The sequence below is a fragment of the Pantherophis guttatus genome, chromosome 4 (assembly GCF_059756535.1).
Source record: "Pantherophis guttatus breed Tessera chromosome 4, ASM5975653v1, whole genome shotgun sequence".
NCBI lineage: Eukaryota > Metazoa > Chordata > Lepidosauria > Squamata > Colubridae > Pantherophis > Pantherophis guttatus.
In genome coordinates this window covers 34019766-34031721 of record NC_142066.1, presented here as the reverse complement: position 1 = coordinate 34031721, position 11956 = coordinate 34019766, and the positions used below count along the sequence as shown (strand labels likewise).

Genomic DNA, 11956 nt, shown 5'->3' with positions numbered 1-11956 from the left:
TGTCAGCCTCCGCTTTTACTGCTTCAGCTGCCATAAGAAACGGGTGGGAAACAGTTAGGGGGGTGAAGGAAGTGAAGGAAACAGGAGGAGTTTTCTAAGAAACGAAAGTGATTCTCCAAAGGAGCAGTCAGACCAACCATCATTACATTCCTGATGGATGACGCTGCCAGACGTGATTCCACCTGACCTTTGGGAGACCTGTGGATTGGATGATGGACGATGGACAGAGGGTGGGGAGATGCTTTCTAGATGCAATTTCGCATATTTTGCTTAGTCCCAGCTTTACCTGGGTAGCGATCGCTTCATTTTCAGTAAAAGTACTAATCTCTATAAAAATGGAGCTTGGGTCATTCTTTCCTGGAATTTGAAGGAAGCATACCTGACATTAAGCTGGGACTCACCCCAGTCATCCCGGACAAAAACCGAGGGAACTGAAATTCCAAATTATGTCAGACCGAGAAAGTGATGAAGAGATGGGGGCAGCGGTTTCCATGGCAGCCACTCTCCAAGCTGAGAGAGAGAATGCAGAATGGTTGGAAAAACTCCAGCTGGATTCTGAAGAAGCTAGATGGTCGAAAGGAGTAGGAAGATTGCCGGACTGGGGGGGAGACCCCCAGGGAGTAACGAGCTCCAGACCTCGTAAGAAAGAGGCCGTCTGGCTGCAGGAGCAAAGGGAAAGCCTCATGCTAGCACAAGCCTTGCAACTTCTCCGTGATGTGAAAGAGAGCAAGAAAAGCCGGGAGAGCCGTGAGTCTTTTGGGTTCCCTGTGGAGAAGGGAGGAGAAGGCCCCAGGGGGGAGCCAGAAGAGACAGCCTGTGGGGGAGAGGAAGAAGCTGAGGAGGGAACATCCCAGGCTTCTGCAGCTCAAGGGAGGGATGCAGCCGGCCAGGGACCCCCAGCCTTGCAGGGCCCCCCCTGCAGATATAAAAAGCCAAAAATTTCCCTCCCACCTGGGAAATATGATGGAAATCTGAAGACCTTGGGATTTTTCCTGACCCAAGTGTGGAACCACATGCAGGACTGGGGGGAAGACTACGTATCAGATGCTGCCCGAGTGAGAAGTGTCACAAACTCCTTAGAGGGATTAGCAGCTGAATGGATGGTGGTCCTCCACAATAATAACTCCCCCTTACTGAGAAATTACAGCCAGTTCATGGGGGCCCTTAGGAGGTGGTTTGAAGACCACTTAGCTGAACGAAAGGCGAGACTCAGGATGAAGGGCATCCAGCAGGGCCGGAGGCCTGTAGCAGAGTATATCCAAGAGTTTCGTGAACTGGCACCTTATATGACAGGGTGGTCAGAAATGGCTCTGTGGGAAAGTTTCAAGGATGAGCTGAATGAAGATATATACCGAGACTGCAGAAGTATGGGGTTCCCCGAAGACTTGCAGAGTTGGTACATAGTAGCTGAGGATGTGGAGATCCAATTGAACAGAAGCCAACTCCGAGGTGGACGTGCAGGAGATCAGTCATCTTCCTTCCACCATAAGGGAGCACCAAAACCGGCTGGGGGAAGAGCAGAATTCAAACCCAAATCAAAGCCTTTCACCTGTTTCAAATGTGGGAAGGGCGGCTGAATGTTTCTCCAAACCAGTGCCAAAAGCGGCTGACTCCGGGCCCAAGAAAAGTGACAAAACACCCGCCAAGACCTGCGGCACCACCCTGAAAGGAGAAGTTGTTGAGTTCACTCCCCGAAACCAGGGTGAGTTGGGAACTCCGACCAACGACGATGACAGCGAGACGGACTCCGATTCTGACACCGACGGTCGGGTGAGTCACAAGGAAGACCCTCTGCTCATCCCCGTAGAAGTAAGGGTGCCATCCACAGGGACCCATGCCCAAATGTTAGCTCTGTTAGACTCGGGGTGCACCAGGTGCATAATTAGCCCCAAGGTGGTGAGGAAATGGGACTGAGACTAAAAATGCTAAAAAGACCTATTGCATTCTGTCAGTTAGACGGATCGATTGCAGGAGGGGGCCCCGCCAGTTTTATGACTAAACCCCTTGAATTGCAGTTGGGAGATCATGTAGAGAATCTCAGATTTATTGTGGCCCCTGGCATGGAGAGACCCCTCATACTTGGACTGCCCTGGCTTCGTAAATGGAACTCACGGGTAAATTGGAAAACAGGGGTCCTGCGCATCCGCACTGCAAAACCAAATCCAGAGAAGGAAATCTCACCCCTGAAGGACAGTACAAACCCGGAAAGAGCGGAAGTAGCAATAGACTATATTGAGGGACAGGAGAAAATTCCAAAGGAATATTGGGATCTCCGTGAAGTTTTTAGTGAAAAGGCCTCAGACACGCTGCTTCCCCACCGGGCTACCGACTGCACCATTGAGATACTCCCCGGGGTGAAGCTTCCCAAACCGAAAATCTACCCCATGACCCCTCGAGAATTAGGGGAATTGCGGAATTTTATTGACAAAAATCTAGAATGGGGTTTCATCGAACGAGCCAAGCCCAAGGTGGCGGCACCAGTGATGTTCTGCGAAAAGAAAGATGGCTCCTTCCATTTGGTGGTTGATTATAGAAATATTAACGCTATTTGCGTGGAAAATGTTTACCCCCTTCCCCTCATGAAGGACATGTTAGCCCACTTAGGGACGGGAAAATTTTTCACCAAACTTGATTTAAGAGAGGCGTACTACCGAGTGAGAATTAAAGAGGGGGATGAATGGAAAACAGCATTTAATTGCCCACTGGGATGTTTCCAGTTCAGAGTGCTTCCTTTCGGCTTACAGGGAGCCCCTGCTGTATTCAAACAATTGATCAACGAAGTATTGCATGAGCACCTGTATAAGGGAGTGCTAGTCTACTTGGATGACATCCTTATCTACTCTGACAACATGGCCGACCATATGAAACTGGTGCGAACTTTCTTGAAAAAACTCAGGGCTGCTGAACTATATGCCAAACTTTCTAAATGTGAGTTCCACCAAGACAAAATCGACTATCTTGGATATCGCATATCGCATGAGGGAATAGAGATGGACCCTGAGAAGGTTCGAGCAGTATTGGAATGGGCCGCACCCAGTGGTCGGATTCTGGGGGTTCTAGGGGCTTTGGCTGAACCCTTTGTTAAATTGCTGGCTCGCCCCACCCCTTGCCCCGCCCCTCCACACTACTATTTATTGCCAATAAATGGGGCGGGCGAGCCAGCAATTTAACAAACGGTTTGGTGTTTTTTTGTTATTTATTGGCCCCGCAGCACACCGAACCGTTTGTTAAATTGCTGGCTTGCCCGCCCCTTGCCCTGCCCCGCCTCCCATCCACGCGGTGTCAGCCTACCCTAACCCAGGGCTGGACAATTGTGGCTCTTTTACAACGTTTGGACTTCAACTCCTGCCTAGCCCATTCTGGGGAATTGTGGAGAATTCTGGGAGTTGAAGTCCACAAGTCTTAAAGCTGCCAAGATGGGAGACATCAAGCATGAAGCTTGCCAAGTATCCTCCTTGAAAGACAACAGTTGAACATCAGGAGAGCTGTAAGAGGGCAGGGCTACGTTTGGAAATTTTCGCATTTTTGCAGGTGGTGCATTACGATCTGGTGTCTGCAATGGAGAGCAAAATCCGGCATATTTGAGGGACAAGGCAGCCCTCATCTCCTGTCGCTTGGGACTCGGGGCGGTAAACAGCGTCTGGTTCGGGGAGCAGCCGGATTTTGCTCTCCATTGCTCTCTCAGCCCCCTGCAAGCTCTCGTCTCTCGAAGAGCGCTCCCTGAAGTGGCGCGGGAAACTTTGGTTGGGCTTCTTGAGAGATGAGAGCTTGCAGGGGGCCGAGAGAGTAATGGAGAGCAAAATCCGGCTGCTCTCCAAACCAGACGCTTTTTACCGCTCCGAGTCGGTAGGAAACGCGCCGCAAATATACCGAGGTGGTTTTTTTGCTCTCCGTTGCAGACACCAGATCGGCCCCCTGCAAGAGATTGAGAGAGAGAGAATGGGGGAGAGAGAGAGAAAGAGAAAGAGGGGGGGAGAGAGAAAGAGAATGAGAGAAAGGGGGAGAGAAAGAGAAAGGAGGAGAAAGAGTGGGGGAGACAGAGAAGGGGGGAGAGAAAGAAAATGAGAGAGAGAGTGGGGGAGAGAGGGAGAGAAAGGGGGGAGAGAAAGAGAATGAGAGGGAAAGAGTGGGAGAGAGAGGGGGAGAGAGAGAGAAAGAGGGGGAGAGAGAAAGAGAATGAGAGGGAAAGACTGGGAGAGAAAAGAGGAGAGAGAGAGAGAGAAAGGGGGGAGAGAGAGAAAGGGGGGAGAGAGAAAGAGGGGGGAGAGAGAGAAAAAGAGGGAGGGAGAGTGCCTGAAGGACCCTATCCCGTCACTGGGAGTCCAGGTGCTTCAGCAAGTGACGCGCTCGATTCGTATTAGTGGTCCATGAAATTTAAAATTATGAACTTGGTGGTCCCTGAGGTCCAAAATGTTGGGGACCCCTGCTCTGGAGGATTTAAGTAGCTTAATTGTGCTTGCTTGCCAATACCAGAATTACAGAGTTGGAAGGGACCTTTGGAGGTCATCTAGTCCAGAGATCTCCAACCTTGGCAATTTTCTCTGCCTGGGCCTGATGCTTCCTGAGAGGCAGGGGGTCTCTCCCCAAAAGGGACCCCCTCCCCAAAAGGTGGCCCCAAAGCCCTAGCTCAGAGGTCTTCAAACTTGGCAGCTTTAAGACTTGTGGACTTCAACTCCCAGAATTCTCTAGCCAACATAGCTGGCTGGGGAATTCTGGGAGTTGAAGTCTGCCAGGCTTAAAGTTGCCAAGGTTGGAGATCTCTGGACTAGAAGATAAATGATGACCGGTCAAAAGTGTGAGGACCTTGCAGAAATCACTTTTTTCAGCCCTCTGAGTAGTCCCTATGTGCATAGGGACTACTCAGAGGGCTGAAAAAGTTATTTTTCACCGGTCCTCGCACTTTTGACCAGTCCTTGAACTTATGACTGTCCTCACATTTTATGTTTTGCGTCCTATCTTGTCACCATGGTGAAGAGAAGTAGTGGTGAAATGATTGACACGGTTGTTAAGAATGCCGCAATGAGTATAAATGTGAGGATGGTCATAAGTGCGAGGACTGGTCAAAAGTGCGAGGATCAGTCAGAAATGACTTTTTTCAGCCTTCTGAGTAGTCCCTATGCACATAGGCACGCCCACCCCGTCACATGATCAGCTAGCCACGCCTACCCAGTCACATGACCAGCTAGCCACACCCACCCAGTCACATGACCACCAAGCCACACCCCCAACTAAGCCACGCCCACAGAACCGGTTGTTAAAAAAATTGAATCCCACCACTGGCCGCGCCATGCACTCGCAAACAACTACAGAGTTTCCTGGGGTTTGCTAACTTTTATAGACAGTTCATCCCCTCGTTTGCCAAAATCACGCTGCCAATTACAAATCTTCTGAAAACAAAAGGTGAAGTAAAACCAAGACCATCAAAACCACTTGAATGGACTATGGACTGTCAAGCCGCATTCGAAAAGTTAAAACAGCTGTTTGCGGCTGAACCAGTACTCAAACACCCCGACATGGAACAGCCATTTGTAGTACAGGCTGACGCGAGCGACGTAGCTGTAGGAGCAATACTCTTGCAAAAAAATGCAAAAGGGGAGCTGCAGCCTTGTGCCTACACGTCCCGTAAACTATCAGAAACAGAAAGGAGATGGGCCATATGGGAGAAGGAGGCTTTTGCAGTGAGATGGGCGCTGTTAACATGGAGACATTTTTTAGAAGGAGCGAAACACCCTTTCGAGGTTTGGACTGATCACAAAAACTTGGAGGCGTTAAAAACACCACGTAAACTGTCCCCAAAACAAATTTGTTGGGCCCAACATTTCAATCATTTCAATTTTACCCTACGCTACCTTCCTGGTGGAAAGAACTTCATGGCAGACGCACTGTCCAGATTGCCTCAGTACAACAGCATCAAGAAGGAGGTGGTTCAGCCTATTATCCCTTCGACACAATTGGCAGCACCAGTTACTACCAGAGCACAGGGAAAGGTTGAGCCAGAGCTCTCGGAAGATTTGGTTCTCAAATTACGAGAAGCCCTGAAAACTGACGAGTGGTTTCACAACCACTCGAATGAATGTACACTCCATGATCGACTAGCATGGATTGGGGCAAAATTGTATGTTCCTGCCAGTTTAAGACCAACAGTATTACAGTATGCCCATGACGCTAAGACAGCGGGACACTTTGCATTTGTTAAAACTCTACACCTTGTTAAGAGACAGTTTTGGTGGCCTGTGCTCAAAAAGGACATAGAGGCATATGTGGCTAGCTGTCCAGTGTGTGCCTTGGCTAAAAGACCTCCACGGAAGCCACCTGGATTACTTCAAAGTGTGGCTAGACCGAATGCTCCATGGAAAGAAATATCCATGGATTTTATTGTGGACCTACCAGAGAGTGAAGGGTGTACTGTCATTTGAGTGATGACGGATTTGTTTTCAAAACAAGTGCATTTCATCCCTTGTTCAAAGATCCCTTCAGCAAAAACCCTTGCCAAACCGTTTATTTATCAAATTTACCGATTACATGGAGCTCCAAAGAGAATAATTTCAGACAGGGGTGTACAATTTACTTCCAATTTCTGGAAGGAATTTTTGAAGTTGATAGGCTCTGCCCAGGGACTAAGTTCCAGTCACCACCCCCAAACAAATGGGGCTTGTGAAAGGCCCAATGGGATTTTAGAACAATACATGAGATGTTACGTAAATTATCAACAAGATAATTGAGTGGATTTACTGCCATTTGCAGAAGTGGCATATAATAATTCCATACACAGTAGCACCGGTTTCACTCTGTTTAAAGTAGCATCGGGCCAAGATTTTGTACCGATCCCCGAACTACCTCAAGATGATCCCCAGAACCCATCCTTGATTGACTGGATTGAACAATTGAGGAGCACTTGGGCAGTAACTCAAAAAGCGTTAGATGAGGCGCACCGAGCCCATAAGGCCCAGGCCGATAAGAAAAGGTCCCCAGCACACGTGTATAAAGGTTTACCTCTCCACTCAGTACTTACAAACTTCCCAAAAGTCTAAAAAACTTGATCCCAAGTATGTGGGTCCTTTTCGTGTGATTAGATTGATTAATCCAGTAACAGTTGAATTAGAGTTGCCAAAAATGTTGAGACGAATACACCCCGTATTTCATGTTAGCTTGTTTAAGCCTGAACACTCGTCTCCTCTAAGATGGACCCAAAGCTCCCCTCCAGTTCCCATACTCATAGAGGGGGAGCAACATTTTGAGGTTAAGGAAATCTTAGACTCTAGGAAACACCATGGTAAAGTGCAATATTTGGTGGCCTGGAAACATTTCCCTTTGTCTCAAGCTGAATGGGTGAATAAACGGGATGTGCGGGCCCCAAAGAAAGTACAGCAATTCTACACCAAATACCCAGAAAAACCCTAATTCCTGTATATATTTTGTTTTCCCTTTTTTTTCTTCTTCTTTTCTATTCTAGGACTAACGTCTTTTCTGCAGAGGGGCCGAATGTCAGTCTCCGCTTTTACTGCTTCAGCTGCCATAAGAAACGGGTGGGAAACAGTTAGGGGAGCGAAGGGAGCGAAGGAAACAGGAGGAGTTTTCTAAGAAACGAAAGTGATTCTCCAAAGGAGCAGTCAGACCAACCATCATTACATTCCTGATGGATGACACTGCCAGACGTGATTCCACCTGACCTTTGGGAGACCTGTGGATTGGATGATGGACAATGGACAGGGGGGGGAAAGATGCTTTCTAGATGCAATTTCACGCATTTTGCTTAGTCCCAGCTTTACCTGGGTAGCGATCGCTTCATTTTCAGTAAAAGTACTAATCTCTATAAAAATGGAGTTTGGGTCATTCTTTCCTGGAATTTGAAGGAAGCATACCTGACACCCATACACATCACTAGAAGCTGAAATCATAAGACTATGCCTGATTTACTTTGGCCATGTCATGAATTCAAGTTTATTGGAAAAGTCAGTAATGCTATGAATGATTAGAAATATTTAAGTGAACATGTTTCCTGAATACCAATGAATTATTCTGGAACAAATTTTAAATTTCAAATTAACTGAGTAGGTACTTTCCTTGAACTAACTATATTAAATTGAATTGAACTACTATTTACTTAGGATTAAGTTCTATTTAACTCAATAGGAAATAATTATGAGTAAACCATTTAACATTATATCAAGCATGAAAAGAGAAGATATTACAAATTTTGTTTTTTAAAGAAAAGAAAATTACATCTTATATAACATTAATCATGTAACAACATTTTAAATAGGTCATCCAAGCATTTTATGTCAAAGAATGGATTGTGATCTTAATAAAAACAATTGCGTCTTATGCAAAATTTTGTAGAATTGTTTGTTACACAATAATAAGAGTAATAAGTTTAATAAATATTGATCAAATTCATATAGCCACCGTGTTATAAGAAACATTATACTAATACATGGATTCCTACTAACAGGTTTGCCCACTATAGTTTACTTAAAGAATTACTAGTATGATTTTATGGTATTAGCCCCACCACTGAGAATAAAGAACCAGTAGGCCTTTCAAATATACATTACCTCCCACGACTGCTGAGTCAGAGATGTCCATTTTTTCTTTTCCACCATCTTTTTGTACTTGAATCTGGAGGAATACATGGCATACAAAGCATGAGCCACAGCAAAGACAGCATTATAGATGCTGTAGCTATGCCCAGTAATGGTTTTCTCTAAAAGGTTTTCAGAAATGTTCTCCAAGTTCTCCAGTCCACTGCAGAGATTTCTATATCTACGGTTCAGAATCCAGTTGGGGAAGTTGCAGCCAAAAGCAGAAGACCAAAAGTCCCTCATTAAAAAATCTTCTTTCACATTGGAAGGCTTTCTGCCCTGAATAAATTCTTGAAATCCTTGTAGTCTACTGGAATGGATAGCCAAGGATAAAGCACCATGGTAGATTAGTTCAGCAGTTGTTTGACCCCGTTTATTACTATAGAATTTAAGTTCTAGCTGAGCAGTCAAAATCCACACTTTACCATTGATCTTGTTTGTTCTTTCAGTATCCTTTCCTAGACGTAACAACCTATCCAAAAATGCTGGAGTGCGAATATCACCAAAGAGAAGAAATATATTAGCTGTGCTGGTCATAATTCTATTCCATACTTTAAATTTCCATTTTTTAATATTCCCATATTCACTTTTCATTCCTATATTGTAGACTGTATCTATAAAAGCAAAGCAAATGCCACAAGTAATAAATTCTGGAACCATAATTTGAAATATCCATTCAGAATTTATTCCATTTGCAGTGAAAAATCCAACCCAGGTCCACCTGAAATAGAGAAGTAATTTGAGAATCTCCCTGTATTGATGAGCTTCATTTGGAACCATTTGGTAGAAGTAAGAGGTTTGGGTATGATCCATTGTCAATGGAGCAGAGCCATAGGAGAGCTAAAAAGATTGGTAATTGGAGAAGAGGCAAAGAATGAAATGGAATGGAACAAAATTAATGTGTACATCTGCTTATTCTTTTTTTATTGTTTCATATTTCATTGAGGAGTTCAAGGGAAATATCTATAGTGCTTTCTCCTCCATTTCCCCCCCTAGAAAGAATGCTTAAATAAATTAGACAGAAAGGCAGTGACTAGTCAAATCTCATCTAGATAGCTTCCAGGGCTAACAATGGACTAGAACACAATGTTCTGTTCTCTATTCGTTATTTAAAATTCTGCAGTGCGTATCGATCAGTACTTAAAACTGTAGAGTTTATCTTTTTGTTAGAACCAATTTTGTTAATATGCTAAAGAGTATTTTCTAAAAATATTGAAAATTCTTTTGGGTAAAAAAGTACCTTGTTCTAAGAATTTATCTTTCCCAAGAAGTATAAAGATTTGATAGTATTTCATAAAGTATCATTTTAAATGTTATGAAGTCTCCTCTTCTTTAACTTCTAAATTTTCAGCTATACTAGCAGCACTGAAAAACTTTTTAATACTGGAATAGTCTGGGCTGATATTTCTCAGAGGAGCTATGTTGCCACACCAATAAATTTGATACGATTACAGGAAATAAATCCAAATCTGTCTAGAGAATGGATCAATATCTGATAAGAAAAAAAGATAATCGGATCACTTCTAAATGCATATAATCTATACATATGTCCTACCTGAGGAATTTTGTAGATGCTAAAAATATTTGGGATCTGATAGGAAGATTCAATGCCAAGTCCTTCTATGATTGCAATAAGATTGTCTTTACTATCACAATGGTAATTGGGAAGAAATTGCTTCTTTGGAGAAATAAGTTGCATTGCAGAACGAAAGGCCCACCTGGTATTGATATGGCTGTCATAGATATGGAATCCGAGGGTCATGTTGGGTAAGAGCTGGGGATCTTCATTTATTTTCTTTATTGCAAAGTCCAAGGCCAGAATATGCTGGTAGTTTTGAGTCATAACCCTACAGTGGGATTTCCATTATGTGTCAGACTAATTCAGTTTAAAAAAAAATATGCCATAGTTTAAGAGGCATACTTGGTACAAAAATTGACAATCACCCAAAAGATAATATATCAGTTAGAGGAAGACAGGGATGGACCTCATCTATGTAGTTTTTAACAAAATTACATAAAATGTATGTGAAATTTCTAGAGTAAGGACAAATTAAGTATTTATCTTTTTTGGAAGAAACAAGATTCTCTGCCATAAAGATGAGTTCTACGTAGTAGTTTAGGAGTCATGCTTGATATAAAATTTTTAAAAGTTACCTCAGCATGATGGCCCGCAGCAAGCTAAAGGGTGAGATTTACTCCACAAGGTTACTATTTACAGCAGGCTATTTTTAGAACAAAGGAAAATTTAACATTTTATAATATGCAAGCTTCTGTTCTTTCACTCCCAGGTTGATTTTAGAATTCATAAATGTATCTGTTGATATGTCTCTATTCAGAACACTGGCTGATTTTGTCCAATCACCTTAAAAGGCTACTTTCAGGTAACTTTCTGCCAAGAAAGTTATATCAAACTTATGTGAAATCTCTGGAAGCTGAACTAGATTTTCATAAAATTTACATTGCTTTTTTACCTTATGCATATTTGTATATAAAGACTTTTTCTGATTGATTTAAGATTGCTACATCTTTCAGATTCCTCCAGAGGGATAAATTCAAAAACAATTGTACAGAGTAGAATTCTAATTTGAAACAACTGTTGAATTAAAAGAATCTTGGTATAAATGAATGAAAATTCATTCCTTAGTAAGAAGTTAATTATGCATATTGCTCTTTTATGTATTTTTCTAGTTATCTTTAGTAATCTTACTAAACTGTTTTCAAATGTAACTAAACATTAATCAATATTTTCACTTCATTAAAATATCTTAAACACTTTCTATTTAATTAATATTTCCTTGGAGAAGCAGGGCAGCAAAATCAGATTTGCAATATTATTGGATTTCTAGCAGAAGAACATACTATATCCCTTGGTGCAATAAATCATATCAATAAAATTGCTCTGCTGCATATAATCTATGCAAAGATATACTGAAAGCAAACCCAATTCCTTACTGGTACTTTTCAAAGTATGTTGGAGGTGGTGGTTTATCAAAAGTTTTTGGGCTGGAGACAAAGAAAGTGTGACAAACAAGGCCAGCAAGGAGAAGATCCCCTGGCTGAAGATACGTGTGAAAAATAGGATGGTGATCCACAATTCGACACTTTATATTCATCTGGTATGTCATGCGAGGCAGCAGTAGAACAAACAATGCTACTACTATCAACATACTAAGTACAAATTGACCCTCTAAACTGAAACACAAATGCATGTATAGCTACATCTATGAAAAGAAGAGCTAGATTTAAATGAAAATTGAAATATAATGACTAAATCACAAGGAGCATATGTTTGGAACAATCTGACTCAAAACCTATCTGTAAATCATTTTTAGTCCTGTGTTTATATATACTCGCCACAAACATGCATGCGTGTG

At 43.0% G+C, this 11956-nt stretch overlaps 1 protein-coding gene across 1 annotated transcript; it reads right to left on the bottom strand.

Annotated features, from left to right (window-relative positions):
- Positions 1–8540: 8540 nt before the first annotated feature.
- LOC117657105 (vomeronasal type-2 receptor 26-like) lies at positions 8541–11707 on the bottom strand. The gene is made up of 3 exons (XM_087893583.1): positions 11535–11707; positions 10138–10429; positions 8541–9422 (listed from the first exon to the last, which is right to left on the bottom strand). Exons 1-3 carry the CDS (start codon positions 11705–11707, stop codon positions 8541–8543), a joined length of 1347 nt encoding a protein of 448 aa, XP_087749709.1.
- Between the last annotated feature and the right edge of the window lie 249 nt (positions 11708–11956).